This window comes from Sorex araneus, chromosome 4 (genome assembly GCF_027595985.1).
Source record: "Sorex araneus isolate mSorAra2 chromosome 4, mSorAra2.pri, whole genome shotgun sequence".
NCBI classification, from domain to species: domain Eukaryota; kingdom Metazoa; phylum Chordata; class Mammalia; order Eulipotyphla; family Soricidae; genus Sorex; species Sorex araneus.
In genome coordinates, this window is record NC_073305.1 from 53,663,174 (window position 1) to 53,684,095 (window position 20,922).

General features: G+C 40.1%; 1 protein-coding gene across 1 annotated transcript in view; it reads right to left on the reverse strand.

Moving 5' to 3' along the window:
* The window catches only part of DENND6A (DENN domain containing 6A), a 47,062-nt gene that overhangs the window by 6,083 nt on the left and 20,057 nt on the right, over positions 1 to 20,922 (reverse strand). The window contains exons 7-17 of the mRNA XM_004616485.2: positions 20,822 to 20,901; positions 19,685 to 19,747; positions 18,125 to 18,180; positions 15,521 to 15,643; positions 14,943 to 15,038; positions 9,602 to 9,696; positions 3,220 to 3,285; positions 3,071 to 3,135; positions 1,949 to 2,038; positions 532 to 585; positions 311 to 420 (exon numbers count right to left, since the gene is read on the reverse strand). Of these exons, the coding sequence (XP_004616542.1) occupies positions 311 to 420; positions 532 to 585; positions 1,949 to 2,038; positions 3,071 to 3,135; positions 3,220 to 3,285; positions 9,602 to 9,696; positions 14,943 to 15,038; positions 15,521 to 15,643; positions 18,125 to 18,180; positions 19,685 to 19,747; positions 20,822 to 20,901 (898 nt within the window). The remainder of the gene's footprint in view (positions 1 to 310; positions 421 to 531; positions 586 to 1,948; positions 2,039 to 3,070; positions 3,136 to 3,219; positions 3,286 to 9,601; positions 9,697 to 14,942; positions 15,039 to 15,520; positions 15,644 to 18,124; positions 18,181 to 19,684; positions 19,748 to 20,821; positions 20,902 to 20,922) is intronic.

Below are 20,922 nucleotides of genomic sequence, written 5' to 3' on the forward strand. Positions count from 1 at the left end.
GGGCCTCAATGCATAAGAAGCATGTGCTCCATCTCTGAGCCACAGCTCTAGCTCCCTTTGCTTTATGTCTTTATTTTTATAGGGGTCACACCGGGCAGTGCAGGTGTGACAGTTCAGTCCTTGGGCAGGTATTGCTTGCTGGTACTTGGAACAACCAAGGTTACAATCAGAGATACTGGAGAGCCATGCGGGGTCAGGGATTGAACTCAGGGTCTCACACATGCCCTGGGTTCTACCACTTGAGTTATCACCCCAGTCCTGCATTATTTTTAAATAAAGTTCAACAGATGAAAAGAGAAGCAAGACTAACCGGTAAAGCCCGATCCAATCCCCTTTTATCCTAGAAGTCAGCTGAGGTCCTGTTTTCTCAAGTGTTTTCATAAATTCTTCTGAAAGGAATTGTCTTAACTGAGGTGGACTCTACAAAATAGTACGTACTACATTTGAAAATTAGAAATGGATAATTCACGTAAGTTAACTACAATTAAAGAACTCTAGCTGGAATTTATTTACTCAAATAAGTATTTATACCTTCCATGGAGAAATACTTTTCTTTAAAGGCATCAAGCCTGCCACATATCTTTCCTAAAACCAAGAAAAGAAATGTTAATCGAAGATGTCCTTACCCAGAGAATCCTAAAAAATATTTAACAGACCTACTTCAAAGAAATTGGTTTCCAACTTTTTCATCCTATATTCTTTCAATGGACATCAGTTATGTCATCACTCCCCATAAGAGATAATTAAAGTGTAGGTTGAACTGAGAAGTCATATTTTCAATAAAAAAACTGAACTAAATCTTAAGCTAATTTAGAAGACTACATGTATTTTTATAATTAAAAATAAAACTTCCCAAGTAACTAATGTGCCAGAAAATATATTCAACATCTTACATGCCTGATTTTTTTTTTAATTGTTTTTAGGTCGAACCTGGCTGCTCAGAGCTTATGCCTGACTCTGCATTCAGGAATTATTCCTGGGGGGATCAGGGGACCATATGGGGGTGCCAGGGATTGAACCCTGGTAGGCTGCAGGCAAAGCCTTACCCACTGTACTATTGTTCCAACTACCATTCGACCCCTTTAAATATGTCATCTAAGTGATGGTATCATTGGGAAATAAGCTTCAAAAGACTAAATAACTTCCCCTATGTCACATACTTTGAACTTGAATTCAGATCTATTTGTTTTCAGCCCATGTACTCACATGCTAGAGTTAAACAGATTTTTGGGGGGAAGGGCTGGGCCACACCTGGAATGCTCAGTGCTTACTCCTAGCTCTATGCTCAGGTGAGGCTCAGGGAATGATATGCGATGTCAGGGATCAAACTCGGGTCTGCTTTGTGCAAGGTAAACACCCTACCAACTGATTATCATTCCGGTACCTATACTTAAACAGATTTAAATGGGACACAATTAATTGATATTCACAAACTAAGAAAAAGCTCCCCAAAGCATAGTATCCAAGATTTCTAGGTTGCTCCTATGTAATATACTGAGAAATCACATTTCACTGGTAACTATAGGTAATCCTCTCTAATATACACTCCAGATTTAAACCACATCACTGCCTAAACACTGTCAGGCATCTTTTAGTATTTTAAATATGTCATCCTACTGACATAAGTGAATAACTATATTTTATTAAATGCTATCATATAACAGACTGGGAAAAAGATAATAAATAGGACAGTTAAGGCCTTTATCACTTATGACAAGCCAGGATAAAGAAAATACCAGAAATAGAACCTCCAGCATAACTTTTTTAAAGGTACGAAATACAAAAATATTCTTTCACAAGGATAATTTAAGGTTCAAAAAACAAGAAAGAAAAGTTTCACAACACTAAAAGTTATTTAACAAATATTTAACACAATGGCAAAACAATTTAAAATTAGGCATAAACCCTTCAACAAATCATTACATTAACAAAAAATGTGTTAACTTACTAATGGAATGATGAAACTTTGTGTCAGTTCCAAAAAATAGCGTCGGAGAATAACACTTTGAGCCTCAGAAGGACGCTTCTGTTGTACACCCTTAAAAGAGGAAATAATGAGAATTTATGTTCTAGTGATAGGGCATATAAAACAATGAACAATTATAAAGTTCAACTGATATGTAAATATATGTTTTTACTGCTAGAGAGATAGTACAGAGGTTAAAGCACTTGGATTGTATGTGACCAACCTGGGTTCAACTCACATTGGAGTCCTGGCACTATATTCGGTCCCTTGATCCCCAAGAGGAGTGATCCCTGGGCACAGAGCCAAAACTAAGTCCTGAGCACAGCTGAGTATAGCCAAAAACTGAAAACCAAAGGGGGAAAAAATCCCTCAAACGAAACAAAACAAAAATGTACGGCTGGCAAGGTATAAGAGGTAAGGCGCTTGCCTTGCATACAACTTCATCAGCTGTGATCCCAGGTTCAAATCTCTTGCACCACATACACATTAGGGTGTGGCCCAGAACAAAACCAAAAACCTCTAGAACTTAAAGAAGCAGTGTGTTTCTTTTTAATCCTTTTCCTCTTCCTGTCTCAGGCATTCTTATTGATGTTACTGTTACAGGCTGTGGGTGTTGGGGTGTCTGGGTCATACTTCAGGAAGTGCTCACACACTTAGCTGTGAAGACCACTGAGATCTGCACTCCTCAAGCTTCAGTGCTTGCATATGTAGTCAGTGTGGGGGGCTCACCTTTTCTTTGTGGGGCTTACACATACCTAGCTACAGTGCACTCAGAAATGTTTGTGGCTCCAAGGATCATAGATAACTGAGCTGTGAGGACTGTGCCCAGTGCATGAGGGACACCGGAGAGCTGAACTCACTATCACAGGCACGGAGCAGGTCCTCTAAGCCCCTGCACTATTTTTCTGACCCAGTTATTATGAAGTTTTGGTTCATAAATAAGACAGGGCTTATTTTATATTATGATGAAGTACATGTCATCTAACTGGATGTGGCATACCAGAGATATTTAAGTTAATATATTAATTCATTATATTATTAATATTAATTTAACATATTATGTTGTTAATATATTAAGATAGTTAAGTTAATATAAGTAATTACCTTCTGTAATTGTTTGATGATCTCTTCATCTCTACTTAGATACGGCTTATAGGAAGTATAAACTCCTAAGAAGAAAAGAAATAAGGTAATCAGTAGGTACTTATAAGTACCCTATAAGTATATATTTAAAAATTAATAAAAGTCAATACCAGGTTTAGAATCCAATGTCTTCAGGTTCTTCAATTTTTTCACTTTTACTTGTTTAGGAATTTCACCTGAAGGAAACATAAAGATTCATAAAATTCTTCAAATTTCATCTTTTGTCTTATAAAAACTAAGATTTTCTAAGAATAATCTGTTAACATTATTACTTAAGGGACGTTGCAGTATAAGTCTTAATGTAAGGGAAAGGCAAAGAACTCATGTTCTTCAGGCAACAGGATGAGGCTCTTTCTATCCCGGCACTGAGGAGTCCCCCACGCACCACCAGGAGCAGCTCCAGAACACCATGAGGCGTGGCCCAAAACTGAACAAAAAAATTAAGTGACAGGACAGTAGGTAAGGCACTTGTCTTGCACAAAGCCTGCCTGGGTTAAATCCCCAACATCACATATAGTCCCCTAAGCACTTCCAGGGCTGGTTCCTGAGCACAGAACTAGGAGCACATCCTGAACACTGCCAAGAGCAGAAATCAAATGTTGACTGAAGTATTCTCAACATCAATTAACAATATTTTTTGCTTTGCTTTTTGGGTCATACCCGGCTATACACTCAGGAATTACCCCTGGTGGTGCTCGGGGGACCATATGGGATGCTGGGAATCGAGCCCTGGTCGGCCACGTGCATGGCAAATGGCCTACCAACTGTGCTATCACTCCAGCACCCATCAATTAACATTTAAGAGTTTCTTCCTGCTTTTGAACTGAAGAAAGGGAGGTCTGGAGAGATAAAACAGGGGTCAAGGTGCTTGCCTTGCATGTGGCAGATCCAGGTTGGATCCCTGGCACTGCACTGTTCCCAGAGCATCACTGGGAGTGACCCTTGAATCTAGGGCTGGAAGTAGCTCCTGAGGATAACCTGGTGTGCCCAAATACCCCCCAAAGAAAACTAGATAAAATAGTTCTGTAGTAGACTGCTTGGCCTGCACATAGCTGACCCATGTTTGATCGCCAGCACTCCATTAAGTCCCCATAACACTACCCAGAGTGATCTCTGTGCAGGGCCACAAGTAAGTGCTCAGCACCCAAAACAAAAAACAAAGTAAGTGAATAGAGGGAAGCTGGATTCTTAAAGCATTATAGAAGAATTTGTGCAAATTTTATAAAATGGATTATTTCAGGGGCTGGAGCGATAGCATAGCAGGTAGGGTGTTTGCCTTGCACACGGCCGACCCAGGTTCAATTCCCAGCATCTCATGTGGTCCCCTGAGCACTGCTAGTGGTGACTCCCTCGTGCAGAGCCAAGAGTAACCCCTGTGCATCACCAGGTGTGATCAAAAAAAAAAAAAAATGGATATTTCATCTTTTAGCAATACTGTTCACTCAAAACCCCCTATGTCTCAACATACAATTTAAAATACTTGTTATGTACAAGAAACTGACATTTCCTATGGAAAATATGAATAAAATACCAAATACCCTTTAAGAGTGAGCAGAATTGAAAGCAACTCCAATTTAAAGGCTTTTCCCTGGCATCTCTCAAAATTGCATTTTACTTGCAGAAGCTCCCACTGCCACTAGGTGGTGGTAGTGTATGACATGGCCTCAGACCTGACCTAGAGAGGGCCAGGGCTCTGAATAACTTCCTTCTTCTTCTTTCCTTTTTCTGGTGTTTGGGGTGGGGGTAGTAAACACATACCAAACAGTTCAGTGCTCAGGGACAACTCTAGGCTCAGTGCTTCAAGGGTCACTCCTGAATGTGCCCAGAGGACCATGTGGTGCTGGGGAGTAAACCCGTGCTCCTCTGGTTGCAAAGGATATGCTCGGTCCTTCCAACTCCCCCACCAAGAACTTCTGTAGCATGTACATGCCTTGGTCTTGAGGTGGAGTGAGACAAACAACCATCCCTATTAGCAGAAAAATACCTCAAGATGAAGATCTAGAAGCATCAGCAGGTTTTTCAAGCTGGTATTTGTCCTTTTGTAATTTTGTCATGTGTAATTACAAAGTTACTCATTATTGGATTTCAGGCATACAAATTTTTACCACTCAAGGAGAAGCCTGTGTTCTCTCTGGAACATGTACTTCCTCTCTCCCCTCACATCTTTCTAAATAAGTTTCAATAAAAACTACCCCCCTCTCTCTCTCTCTCTCTCTCTCTCTCTCTCTCTCTCTCTCTCACACACACACACACACACACACACACACACACACACACACACACAAATAGAAGCATATTACACAAATTCAAGATTTTAATTTTTCTGTTTCTTTCTCCACCCTCTCCCTGCATAAGGGAAACTAAGAACAGAAATAATCTAGAAATTAGAAAATCAAGACTCAAAAATATTTCTGCTTAGATCATTTCAAAGATCAGATTGCTAACTACAGTTACCACAGGTATGGAATTCTAGGAACAGAGAGCTTTTTTTGTTGTTGTTTTTTGCTTTTTGGGTCACACCCAGTGATGCACAGGGGTTATTCCTGGCTCATGCACTCAGGAATTACTCCTGGCGGTGCTTGGGGGACCATATGGGATGCTGGGAATCGAACCCGGATTGGCCGCATGCAAGACAAACGCCCTACCCGCTGTGCTATTGCTCCAGCCCGAACTTTTTGTTTTTTTCTGGCTTTGGGGCCACACCTGGCAATACTCAGAGGTTACTCCTGGCTCTGCACTGAGAAATTACTCCCAATGATGCTCAGGGGCCCATATGGAATGCCGGGGATCTAACCTGGGTTGGCTACACTTAGAGAGCATGCTAAGAAGGCCAGGAGATGAATGATTAAACATTCAATAAATGCCTATCAAAATCTCAGTAGCCTGGGCTGCAGAGATAGTACAGTAGGTAGGGTGCCTGCCTAGTATGTGGCCAACCCAGATTAGATCTTCAGTACATCTGGTCCCCCAAGTCTCACCATGAGTGAGCACAAAGCTGGAGAAAGTAAATCCTGAGCTCTGCTGGTGTGGAGCCCTTTCCCTCCAAAAATTTTAGCTGGTTTTCCTTTTTTTGCAGAAACTGACAAGGTGATATGAGAGCTTATATAAAAAATATTAAGACCCAAAACAGACAAAATTTTTTTTTTTTTAGCTTTTGTGCCATATCTGGCTTATTCCAAGTTCTGTACGAAGGAATCACTTTTGATGCTAGGCATTGAACCAGGATTAGCCATAAGATGGCAAGCACCATAACCCCTTTTATCTCTCTGGCCCCCAAATTAATTTTTGATTAAGAAAAAAGTTGGAAGATTTACATTTTCTGATTTCAAAAATTACTATAAAAACTATAGTGACTGGGTCAGAACAATAGTACAGTGGGTAGGGCATTTGCCTTGTATGTGGCCAACATGGATTGGATGCCTAGCACCACATATGGTCCCCTGAATTCTGCCACGCGTGATCCCTGAGTGCAGAGCCAGGAGTTAGCAGAGCACTGCCATATGTGGCAAAACAACAACAACAATAACAACAAATACCCAAAACAAAACAAACAACCCCCCCAAAAATGTAATGATTCAGAGAGCTGGAACATATTACTCGTAATTTCAAGACCCCAAGTTCAACTCCTGAGCACCCAATTAAAAAAAAAATAAAAGAATGTACTAGTAGCTGAGGTCCTTGTTTTGCACATGGATGACTGGGTTCAATCCCCAACACCCCATATAGTCCCGAGTCTGCCAGGAGTGATCCTTGAGCACAGAGAGCCAGGAGTGAGCCTTGAACACCTCCAGATGTGGCCCCCAAACAAACAAAAAGTATGCACAATGGCAAACCACTTTGAGAAACACTGCGATAGACATGTTAAATGTTAAATAGACATTCTAATTCATGCTACTTTACTAATGATTTTACGTAAAAAGAATCACAACAGATCTTTTTTTAATGAAAAAAAGAAACAGCAATCCACTTGTAATATTAATTAGTTCAGATTAACAGCAAGAATGCTTATAAGTAAATGTCAAAGTTAATTAAGCTTAAAGAAGTCTTTTCAGGCTGGGGATGTAGCTCAGTAATAGAATGCATTCTTTGCATGCCTGAGAACCTGGATTTGGTCCTGGCATCACTGAAAACCAAAAGCAAAAAAAAAAAAAAAAAAAAAAAACCCACAACTTTCATATCTTCTCACGGCTAAGGCTCTGGTAACAGTTGTGCTCTGAAATGTCATCAGTAATCACTAATGCAATGGCAGGGGTTCAGATCATGACATTTACAGAGTGTCATGAGTCAGTCACTGTGTTTAATCCTTTCACCAAGCAAAGAATTTGTGGTTCTGAGTCTGTTCTGTCTAAGAGGGCGTAAGTCTAACTGCCAAAGTAAAGCCCTCTGCTTTGAAGGACTTCAGTGTAAGAGTGAATCTAGAACCTATAAATAATATAGCACTGTAGCACTGTTGTCCCAAATCATCAGATTTGCTCGAGCAGGCACCAGTAACATCTCCATTGTGAGGTGCTGGAGAGATAGCACAGCGGGTAGGGCGTTTGCCTTGCACACGGCCGACCCGGGTTCAAATCCCAGCATCCCATATGGTCCCCTGAGCACGGCCAGGGGTAATTCCTGAGTGCAGAGCCAGGAGTAACCCCTGTGCATCGCAAGGTGTGACCCAAAAAGCAACAAAACAAAACAAAAAACAAAAAAAAATCTCCATTGTGAGACTTGTTATTACTGTTTTTGGCATATTGAGTACACCACGAGGAGCTTGCTAGGCTCTACCATGTGGGTGGGCTACTCTCAGTAGCTTGCCGGGCTCTCCGAGAGGGACAGAGGAATATAATTGCCACATGCAAGGCAAATGCCTAACCGCTGTGCTATTGCTCCAGTCCATAAATAATTAAAATATTGTTCCTTAAGTCTTTTTAGGTTTTTATATATAGTAGTATATATAAGTTTTTATAATTTCTATCATTATTTAATGATTTTTAATATTAAAAATAATGCTTTTTAAATATTAAATAATGCTTTTTAATATTCCAGTGTGTAATAGAGTAAGTCTTTAAAATATAGTTATTAAATATTTCTGTTGTCTCAACAGTTCAACCAATTCAATGAAAAATTCAGAAATGTCAGAGATACCACTGTCATCTAGCTTGACATTACGTCCATCATTTACTCATTAAAAATATTTTATGTAAGTACCATCAAGAGTGATCCCTGTTACTTGATCATTGTATAATCGAAACATAAGCATGAAAGTTTGTAAGTCTGTAACTTTACCTCACGAAGAGTCATGTAAAAATTTTTAAAAATTAAAAAAAAAAAGGAGTGATAACTGAGCACAGAGTCAGGCGCAAGCCCTGAACTCAGATGTGTGTCCCTCCCTGCAATTTTTTTTAAAATGGTGGGGCTGGAGAGATACCTCAATGAGGGCCAGGTTCAATTCCTGGCACTGCACCATCCCTTGGGCAGTGCTGGAAATGACCCCCACGTACTGAGCTGGGAATAGCCCCAATGTGCACTGGATACCACCCAAAAACAAAAATGAATTTACTGGATAGGGGAGATAGCTCAAAGGGCTAAACCATATGCTTCTCATTTGGGAGCCCTTGTTCAATTGCTGCCATCACATGGTCTCCCAAACACTAAGCCAGGAATATCTACTGAATGCTGCTGGGTGTGGTCCAAAATACAAAAGGGGAAACAAATTATTAAGCAGCTACCACGAGCAAAAACTATACTGTTTTTTCCTCAAAGAAAGTGCAATCTTTAGATTACTTCCTTATTACCAGTGATACAGAAATGTATAATAATTGTTTTAAGATCTTGCTAAAAAATGTTCTGCCAAGCCCAGTAACTTAAAACTTTTTAAATTTTGGGCCAACCTCAGCTATGCTAAGGGCTTACTCCTGACTCTGCACTCAGGGATCTCTCCTGGAGAAGTCGGGGGACCACATGAGGGTGCGGGGGATCAAACCAGGGTTGGTGGCATGCAAAGCAAATGCCCTACTGGCAGTGCTATTGCGGTAGCCTTGAATGAATTAAAACTTCTGTAAGATTTTTTTTCAAGCAGCCTTAGAAATTCCCTTCTAATTTGGCATATCCTTATTTAAAGGATATATACCCAATTAAATCATACGTGTGTGTGTGTGTGTGTGTGTGTGTGTGTGTGTGTGTGTGTGTGTGTATTTGTATATACCAGCTTTTTGAGGTTTTATTTTGTTGTCAAAATTTTGATTCAGTCAGTATTTGTAATGCTGAGTTTTTTGGTAATATGATGTAATGAGTTACACATATAAGAACCTGTTTAATTTCGTGAAAAGTTAGGCTCTTCTCCAAAGATACTTATTCATGTTGTCTTGGAGAACACTGCTATCAACATAACTAAAAAAGTGACAAAAGAGAAAATAAACCCTGCTCCATTACATTATACTTAAAAACAATACCAACCCTGCTCCATTACATTATACTTAAAAACAGGACACCAAGTTTATACTTTACCTGCAGGTTTAATGTCTCCTATTCGAATAATGTGTGGCCAGTGTTGAAGCGTTTTGGCAAAAAAAGGATTGGTTACTCCTAATATGACTGAGGGCCTACGTAAAGAGAAAACATAAACAGGATGAGAAAAAAATGAATTTCCATCAGTATAGGATAGTTTATAAATTTATTTTTTTTAGTTGAATTACTGTGAGATAGACCCTTATAAAGCTGTTCATGATTAAGTTTCAGTCATACAATAGAATAGTTTATAAATTTCTAATGAATAATAGAGTCTCTTTTCTTACTCTCACTGTGTTAAATGTCAACCACATGCCAGGCATCATTTTTTTTGACTTTTAATTTTTATTGTAGCTTAGGTAACATGATTATAAACTAGAGTAACAGCACATAGTTTTGAAGTACAAAGTTACTATACCTTGGGGGTAGGGGGTATGTGTAGCAGTAGGCATAAGAAGATGAGAAGACACAGTTCTTCTAAAAGCATTCAGGAAAATACATAAATATATATATGTGTATATTTATATACACACACCACACACACATATATACACACATCTACTGCCAGAAATGATGGCAGAAACTAGAAACAATGAGGGTGATATAAAATGTACAATAATGATACAGAAGAAATTGTGTATCTATAAAATACGAAGTGAAGAGCTTCATCAAGAGATCTATTTGCATAAAGATGTAAAAGATTTCCTAATTAGGATTTCTAAGAAGGTAAAAGAATTAAAGACAATGAGGGAAAATAAATATTATACACAAAGCAATAAAGTAGAATCATAATTTGTACAATTACATACAGTTCAGTATTTTTAAAGCAAAACAGTAGAATGAATCATCTGAAATAAGAATAGATGGAAAGATGCTTCCCAGATAATTAAGGACCAAACTATGTACCAATATGTAAGAAGTTCAGAGGAGAATACCTTTGTAACTTCGTAACATCTTTGCGTATCTTTGTAACTGTGTTATCTTATGTTTTGAAACTAAGTGGAAAGCAATTATCATTCATGAAAATAGGAAAATAGGAGTAGTGATTCAATTAAAAATAAAAAACTCTGAAAAGAAAAAACACAAAACCAAACAAACAAAAAGTCCAGATATTATTTTGTAGGCAAAAAGGAAGTTTCTAAAGAACTGAGCAGAGGGATGCCACATGAGTGAGAATGTACTTCTTAGAAGGAGAGAGAGAGGAAGAGAGAGGAAGGAGAGAAAGAGAGAGGAAGGAGAGAAAAAGAGGAAGGAGGGAAAGAGAGAGAGGAAGGAGAGAGAGAGGGAGGAGAGAGAAAGAAAAGTGCCTGCCACAGAGGCAGGCAGGGGGTGGGGTATGTAGGTAGAAGAGGGAAGCTGGGGACACTGATGGTGGGAAACATACACTGGTGAAGGGATGGGTTTTAGAACATTATACAACTGAAACCCAATCATGAATAATCTTCCAACTGTATATCTCACTATGGTTCAATAAAAAACGTACAAAAAAGCGTTCCGCTGCTACTGCTGCACGAGCACGATCCCGGAGACCAACTGAACTACTTTGGACATGAGCAGCTCCCAGAAATGCCTCCCGACTGTGAACTGAGCCACTGCCCCACGTGGCGCCAGCGGGGAAGGGTTTCTCTCTCTAAACCCTTCCTTCCAGGGCACAGCATGGCGGTCGCCGCTTTTTGAGCACAAAATGGAGGTACCAGCCCGGCTGCCGAGGGACACGAGGGAGATCCCAGGGGGTGGGGGGTACCGGCCCCGCCCTCTGCCAATATTTAAGCGCAGCGGCCACACGTGTGCGGCCTTTCCGCTGCTGCTGCTGCTACAGGAGCACGATCCCAGAGGTCAACTGAACTACCTTGGACACGAGCAGCTCACAAAAATGCCTCCAGACTGTGAACTGAGCCACTGCCCCATGCGGCGCCAGCGGGGAAGGGTTTCTCTCTCCAGGCTTTTCCATCTTATGAGCACCACAAAAGGGAAGTAAAAGCTTGCAGTGATGCAATTTCTGGCAGAATTTTCTCTGGACTTTATACAGAAATCCAAAACCTAGTATCTCTTAGTTGTCAGCAATGTGAAATGGTTCCTTTTTAGCAGGTCTGACTTTGGGGGGAAACTCTAAACAATAATAGTGAGTTTTTTGTTGAAATATTGAAGGTAATCAAGGTAGCAGACATTTCTTTAGACTGTGAACTAAGCCATAGCCCCATGCCGGCTGAGGAGAGGAAATATCCTTCTTTCTCGGTTCTTTTCCCTTTTTGGGGAGAAACTCGGCGTGGCGTCCGCCATATTATGAGGTCTATTAAGCAGGCACGAACTTGGTGGCTCAGGAAGGGGGAAAAAAAATTACATACTTGGAACAGCGGGACGCTTGGGCAGTCTCGGGCCGGGGCCGATACCGGCACACACTACGCTGAGACTCCACCCGGCTGGCCACACTTTTGTTCGGCCACTTTGCTGCTGATCGACAGCAAAAATTGCCAGAATCTGAAGGCCAACTAGACTATTTTTGGTTCCATAAACTGCTCACAGCCATGTCTCTAGAATGTGAACTAAGTTATAGCCCCATGCTGGCCGAGGACGGGAAATATCCTACTTTCTTGGTTTTTTTTCCCCTTGTTGGGCGGTGTGGCATCAGCCATACTATGAGGACTATTAAGCAGGCACGAATTTGGTGGCGCGGGAAGAAGGAAACAAAAAAAGAGTTATGTACTTGGAACAGCAGAACTTCATATCTCTTCATTCTCGGCAATGGAAAACTAATTATCAAATGCTTCCTTCGCAGTAGGGCTGTCTTCTTTGGGGGGAAATTCCAATAACAATAGTGAGTTTTGTATTGAAATATGGAATGAAATCAAGGTAAAGAGAAAATGAAGTGAAATTTATCAGTTACGCAGGCGGGGGTGGGAGGTATACTGGGCTTTTTGGTGGTGGAATATGGGCACTGGTGAAGGGATGGGTGTTTGAGTATTGTAAAATTGAGACATAAGCCTGAGTACTTTGTAACTTTCCATATGGTGATTCAATAAAATAAATTTTTAAAAAATGTAAAAAAAAAAGATTATTTGAGGGTGGGGGTGAGGGGCACAGAATTTAAAAGACCTCCTATAAGGGAAAGAAAGCAATAGAAGAAAGACTAGAGGTGTAAGTCTCACATGGAGAGTATCATGCTAAGTGAAATGAATCAGAAAGAGAGGGACGGACACAGAAGGACTGCACTCATTTGTGGAGTATAGAATAATATAACATGAGGCTGACAACTAAGAACAATAGATACAAGGGCCAGGAGGATTGCCCCATAGCTGGAGGCCTGCTTCATGAACTGAGAGGAGAAGGCAGATTGAAGAGAGAAGGGATCACTAAGAAAATGATGGCTGGAGGAATCAGTTGGGATGGGAGATGTGTGCCGAAAGTAGATAATGGACCAAACATGATGACCTCCCAGTATCTGTGTTGCAAGCTGTAATTCCCAAAAGTAGAGAGAGAGTATGGGGAATATTGTCTGCCATGGAGGCAGGGGGAGGGTGGGAAAGGGGGGTATACCAGGGATACTGGTGGTGGGGAATGTGCACTGGTGGAGGGATCGGCGTTTGATCATTGTGTGATTGTAACCCAAACATGAACGCTTGTAACTATATCACAGTGATTCAATAAAATTAAAAAAAAAAAAAAGCAGTGTAAGTCTCAGAAAACAGATTTGGGAAAATGATTAGCTAATGTTATCGGAGATATTTTAAAATACTGAATTGACAGAATTCAGCAAAACTTGATGGGGGTAACTAATAAGGAGAAACCAGGGCTTGAGATGTGGGCTCAGTGGTAGAATGCATGTCTTTGCATGTGTCAATCCCAGGGGTTCAGTATTTGCATCATCAAAAACATAAAAAATTAAGAAATTAATAATTTATGCTTTTGATAACTAAGTCAAAAGCGATTATCATTCATGAAAATAGAAAGAGGCATGGGATTAACAGACAGAAGAAGCTAAAAGAATTCTGTTAGAACATGTTGAATTTGGAGTGTCATTAAAATGTTTCAATGGCAATATGTTTTGTGTGTTTATTCATTATTCGTTATTTATTATTGTTTGTGAGGTGGGGTTTGGGTCATACCCGGTGATGTTCAGGGTTAATCCTAGCTCTGCACTCAGAGATCACTTCTGGAGGGTTCAGGAGACCATGTGGGATGCCAGGGACCAACCAAACCCAGGTCAGCCGGGTGTAAAGCAAGCACCTTATCCACTGTACTTATCTGTTTGATCCCTGTTTTTTTTTTTTTTTAAGGATTAGCAGAAAACGAAAAGCATTACTGATCCTTGAACACCACTGGGAGTAGCTCTGGTGATCCCTGCTACTGCAGGCTTGAGCACATGGGCCCGCACATTGAACCATCCTGCCTGGTTGGACGAGCACTGTCTGGAGAGGCCTCAAGATGCCCTGGACCCTGCTTGATGGTCACTCCCCAAACCACTCCCCCCACCCCCACCAAAAAAATTCTATACTGAATTTTGTAAAGATGTGGGTTAAAACAACAAATTTTCATTCACAATTTATGCTAATAGTTGAACAGAAGTATAGATAAGATTATACAGAAAAATATCAGCCTGAATCAGAACCCAAAACACAATACTAGAGAAAACCAACATTTAAGGGTTTGGCAGAAAAATAAAAGAAACATCTGCACAGGAGACTGAAGATGCCCCACTTGTTTAGTGAAATAAAAATAAAAATATTTCCAAGGTGTAACAGCTTAAAAATAGGAAAAAAAAATATGGCAATAATATGTTTCAGGCAATGAGAAAAGTCTCGATGAATTTAGCAAAAAACAAATTGTGGTAGAGAAAAAGATGTAGTGTAAGAAGCAAAGAGAAAACCAAAACGTGAGACAAAAATGTTTATTTCTGTTGTTATACTAGAAAATTGTCTATGAAAAGGTGACTAATGGGGCAAGACCTAAAAAAGAAAAGATAATTTTTTTCCTTTCACAGTTTGGGAATAATTTTCATGTTCAAACACTGGATCAATGCAAAGGATGAAGAAAAAGAAGGTCATAGTATAAAGAGATCACTGGTGTGGTAAGAAAGAGTAAAGCAAAGGAGAAAAGAATTCAAAATACAGTCAGATAGCTATTGTAATGACAATACAGTTTCAATTAATAAAATCATTCAAACAAAATAAAATACTGACTCTGGAAGCATGAAATTTTTACCAGCAGTATCTCAAACGTTCTTTATAAAATCAAACGGCCGTTAAGTTCAAAATTTAAACTTTAAAAAAATTAACAAAAAGAATTCTATATAATTTTGGTTATAAAGAGAAAATAGGGTCAATAAAAAGTATTGTGTACTCACGGGGCTTGTGTACGAGTAGTGTATTCTTTGAACTCACTATCATGAATAGTGAAATAAGGTCGGAAATCACTGAAGTACTTCAATGGAGAAATACAGCTGTGGAGCAAGAAGAATGTGTAAAACAAAGGACACAGAGATTAAAGTCCTGCTCAATAACTGTAAAACATCTATTCACTCTCATGGGCATAACTTGTTTCCATAAACGGTACTCTTTTAAATAGAAATGGAAATATGGAATATGGAATAGAATATTGAAAGACCATGGACCTGAGTCAGAAGTTGGAGTAAAAGTCTGAACCTATCACTGACTAGTAATATGCCTTTATTAGACACTGACCATTCACACAACTAATACCAGTAGCCAACTTTGATTAAGAATGTGCTCGTTGCTTAGAAAAAACAAAATTAAGGCTCCAGCCCTCAAAGAGTGTGAATTAATTTTCTCACACATAAAATGGTGCTATAATAGGTACCACCTTCCAACAGGGTTACAATTATGTTTAGATGCAATGAATGTGCAAACATCCACAGACAGGGAAAGTGCTGCATATATCACCAAAGAAATGGAATATACTCACTTAACAAGTGCCAGAACAGTCTCTGATGACTCTGAGGGTGACGGCGCCATGACCACGAGGGGCTCCCCCAACAGCACCAGCTCCCAAAGCATTTGACTATGGAGGAAAACTGGGCAGAAACACCTAAAAGGGGTTTACATAGTAGAAATACTGTTAGCTACCCATATATATTTTTAAATACCTATAAAATTATTGTAATAGCAGCACGTGGGGCCAAGGAGATGGCTAAAAGGGCCCTTGGTCTGCAAGCATGCACAGTGCTCTGGCTTTGCTCTTCAGCACCATCTGGTCTCACGAGAGCTTCTGGGTAAAGCACTGGTAGCCTCTAGGATCAGTGCTACATCCAGAAGTGTATTTATTTTGGGGCGGTTCCCTCCAAAATAAGTAAATATACAAATAAAAACTACACGTGATAAAAATTTTTTCCAGCTTGGGCTTGAGTGATGGTACAGGGATAGCTACTTGCCTTGAACACGGCCAACCCAGGCTTGAATCAATGACCAGGTTCAAAGCCCCAGCATCACATATGGTGCTCTTTATATAATACCAGGAGTGATCCTTGAGCACCAGCAGATGTGACCAAAAACCCCCAAGCAAAAATTCGTCAGCTGTTTGTAACTTTGTCAGACGTACAAATCAATGGGCTGGAGCGATAGCACAGCGCATAGGGCATTTGCCTTGCAGATGGCCGACCTGGATTTGATTCCTCCGCCCCTCTCAGAGAGCTGGCAAGCTACCGAGAGTATCTCGCCCGCATGGTAGAGCCTGGCAAGCTACCTGTGGTGTATTCGATATGCCAAAAACAGTAACAACAAGTCTCATAGAAAGAGGTTACTGGTGCCCGCTCAAGCAAATTGATGAGCAATGGGATGACAGTGACAAATTCATTTAGAATATTGTGATGTATGTGATATATATAAATCCTTTTTATCCACATAAAAGCAAATAACAACTGACTCACTCCAATAATGACATGACTAAATAGAAAATGATATGCAAAGTATCTAGAAAACAATAAAAGCATATAAAATAACTGTACTATGTGGGAGATATTAATGTTTTTGCTACATTTGACTTTCTATTTTAAATATTTTAAGGGAAACAAAAATTAATTTTCAAACAATATCTACTAGATGTGATCAAAGCACAGTGGGTAGGGCGTTTGCCTTGCATGCGGCTGACTGAGGTTCAATACCTCAATCCCTCTTGGAGAGCCCAGCAAGCTACGTATGGCAGAGTCTGGCAAGCTACCAGTGGCATATGCCAAAAACAGCAGCAACAAGTCTCACAATGGAGACGTTACTGGTGCCCGCTCGAGCAAACTGATGAACAACAGGATGACATAGTTACAGTGCTATGCTATAAAAAATTGGGAGGGGGATTGCTTTGCTCAAGGACTATTTCTGACTGTGCTCAAATGATCACTCCTGGTAGTGCTCAGGGGACATGGAATTGTTGCATATGTACAGTTATTTTTTCTGAGCCACACATAGTGTTTGGGTTTCTTTTGACTCTATGGTTGCAGATGCTAGGAATCAAACTGGGGTCGACTCACATACAGGCAGTGCCTTAAATGTTATACTAATTTTCCTGCTCACTTATGAAATATTTTATTAGTGACAAAAAACAAGTACCACAAAATCAAAGTTAATCAGTAACAGAAGTGTTAAGACATCCAGTAGTTTAGAGACATGTACAGTAATTAAAATTGACTTTATAAGATTGTATGCCAATTCTTCAATTATTCTTTAATGAATATAGTACCAGAACAATGACACTGGGGCCAGAGACATAGTACAGTGGCTAAGGCATTTGTCCTGTGTCACAGCTGACCTGGGTTCGATCCTTGGCACTGCATATCACTCCAAGCACGCAGTGCCAGGAGTGATCCTTGAGCACACAGCTAAGAATAAACCTGGAGCACTTATCCCCCCCACGTCCCCCGCCAAATGCATTTACTTTCTTTTTATAGGAGCCATACTGAACACAGAGGCCTCGCATATGCAAGGCATGTACTCAACCCTCTATCCACTGAGTGGCATCCTTGAATATTTCCATTTTCTTACATTATTATATTAAGCTCACACCAAATCAAACTTTAGAAAAGTTTCTGCAGGAGCAATAGTACCGAGTTAGGTAAGGCACTTTTCTTGCACGTGGCTGACCTGAGTTTGATCCCTGGCAGCCCATTATGGTCCCCTGAGTCCTCTGGACTGAGCACAGAGCCAGAAGTAAGCCCTGAGTACTGCCAGGTCTGCCTCCCCATACAAAAACAACAGCAACAAAAAGGGTTTCTGTCTATATAGTTTCCAATCTAAATGCATCATATTTTCTTAAACCGTATTATTGCTCCCATACTACATCAAACCAAACCCAAAATTGTTTATATCACACAATTCCCAATCTACATTCAAGTTTCCCTAATTGTCAAAACTCATAATATGCAGCCAAGGAATTAATGTATAAGGAGAATGAGTACTCTTCTAGATTTTCCCATATCTTATATAAGAACGTTCATTTTGTAAAATAAAATTGATAACACTATCACAAAGCAAAAAAAAAAATAAAAAGGAAGAGCTATTTACGAAGCTTTTTACTATTTACCTGAAAAGATCCACCTCATGAACAGTGGGTAAAACAACAGATATATGTTTGTCTGTCTAAAAGAAAAAACAGAAATGTCAAAATGTGTAAGTTAATTTAAAAAATTTACTGCTGGAGCTGAGAGATGGTAAAGTGGACAGGATACTTGCCTTGCACACAGCCAACCCAGATTCAATCCCAGAACCTCATATGGTGCCCAAGGCCCACTAGGAGTGATCCCTGAGCACAGAGCCTTGAGCACTACAGAGGTGCCCACAAACCAAATATCAACAAATTAAAAAAATTAAAAATACTATTACCAAATAGCTAAATGTTGCTCTACCTTTGTGGGAGTGTGGGAAGCACATTTAGTAGTGCTTTGGAGTGACTCCTAACTCTGTGCTCAAGAGTTGCTCTCTGCAGTGCTCATGGACCATGTGGTGCTGGGGACTGAATCCAAGCCCTGCATGCAAACCATACACGCAGCCTGTTGACCGCTCTCCAACTCTACTCTATCTTTTAAAAGTATTTTTCTCCAAGGGCAGCCAAAGAAAGGTCTTTGTAAACTTCTGCTTAAAAGAAACACCTTGAAAAAGGAGTATATAATTATGATTCCCTAATATTTTTTGCTAAGCCGCTATAGGTGTTCACAGGCGGTGGTAGAGTTTTTCATTTGGAATTTAAGTTGAATGGAAGCATTCCCTATGAGCATAAGTTTGCTAAGACTTTTCTAAAATAAAAGAGAGTATTTATTTTCCTTGTGCACTCACAATTATAGCATAATCTCAGTATCTGACATAGATTTTCTTAATTTTTAATTTTTTTTTTTTTTTGGTTTTTAGGCAATCCCAGCTTCCTCTTCCCCAGCAGAGATCACAGCTGGCTGTGCCCAGGGGAGCATATGGGGTACTGGGGACTGAACCCAGGTTGGCTGCACACACGGCACACACCCTACCCACTGAACAATCACTCCAGCCCACAGAAAGAATATTTTAAAACTCAAAGAAACTGGAAGTGTATTATCAGTTAATTAAAACTTACTCAATGGACTATTTCAGAAACAGTCACAACCAAATTAAAAACTCAAGGAACTCTGCATTTGCTAGTTTAAAAATTCTGTTGAAGAGACAATACAGGGCCGGAGCAATAGTACAGCAGGTAGGGCATTTGCCTTGCATGTAGCCGACCCGGGTTCGATCCCTGGCATCCCATATGGTCCCCCAGCACTGACAGGAATAGTTTCTGAGTACAGAGCCAGGAGTAACCCCTGAGCATACTGGTTGTGACCCCAAAATTAAAAAAAAATACATAAAACAAGACAATACATGGGAGGCCTGGGTTGATCCATGGCACTGCATGGTTGCTCCACAGCACCACCTGGCCTCCTGAGCATCGACAGGTGTGGCCCCGAGCAGCACCAAATCCTTAGGCCCTTGCACTGAAGCACTGGCCTGTCTGGCTAAGTATCACTGGGAGTGGCCACATTTCTCTGGGTACTGCTTGGAGATTCCCCCCGCACCCCCTTCCAAAAATCAAAGAGAGAGAAACTATTTGTGTTGAGTTATCCTATTACCACACTACCTGCTGAGTTAACTGCGCTATTTGAGTCGTCCCATGCTTGTCATTACATGTGGGAATCCGTACCTTAAACAGAAAAGAGAGAAATGAATTTCGGCTATAAATGAATATCCTTTCTATCATCTGTAAATCCCACTACAATGAGGAATCAGAAAACACAATTCTGATTCCAAAAGGCACACCTCATTAGGACTAAAAAGCAAAACAAGCAAAAACAAAACCCAAAATAATTACAGCAGATTAAAAATATAGAGCACTTCTTTTTAGTCATGGCAGAAGGTAAGAGAGCCAAGTTGTCCATAGTCCCAGACATATAGAAATCATCAGTCTACTGAGAAGCAAATGTGCTGAAAAACAGAGAAAGGACAATCAGCCTTCAACTGCTTGCTTACTGTCCCCACCTTTGCTTCATTACGATACACAAACACCCCAACACACCCTCCCAAACAGATAAATTTTACAGAAAACCATCAGAATGCTAACCCAGAGTTACTAGTACTACTTTTAAAGATTTCCTAGGGAAAACTGGGAGGGGTAAAGTTCTTTGCAAAAAAAATAAATAAATAAAGAGAAAATATGACAAAAAATAAATATAATTTGAACTGTAAAAACATTTGGAACACTCACAGAAAGACTTATGTTTCTAAAACAGAAAAAAACTTAATGGGTTGAGTGCATACTTTGCATTCAGGAGGCCCGAGCTCTACAAGAGGCACCACTGAGAGCAACCCCTGAGCACAAAGCCAGAGGTGGCCCCCAAGACTTGCTGGGTGTGGCTCAGAAAACAAACAGAAAGTCCAATAGTGAAAAACACCGTGGGACACCGTGGTCTCATATTGCATGTTAAAGAAGAATATAAGGCCTAAAACCCAAAGGCTTTTCAAATTTCTTTTAATTTGTACTGATTTATGCTCTGTTTCTGCATGATGTGCATCTTGGGAGTGCCACGGGTTACAGAACTTGAAGACAGAGCATTAATGTTCACGTGCATTTCATGAGGATAGCACCCTCACTACAGGATGAAAAGGGACGCATGGCCACCAGATTGGGTGAACAGTGGTCCTGTGCAGTAGACTGAATTGTGATAGCTCTGTAAATCCTCACATCTATCAACTGAGAGAAGCAGTAATAAACTATTACCTTCATTACTACTCCCATAATCGGCAGGTATAATGTTTTCCCGGGTACTGGGGAGGGCCATCGATCAATATCATTGCAAGCTGAAAATACCAAAAATTATT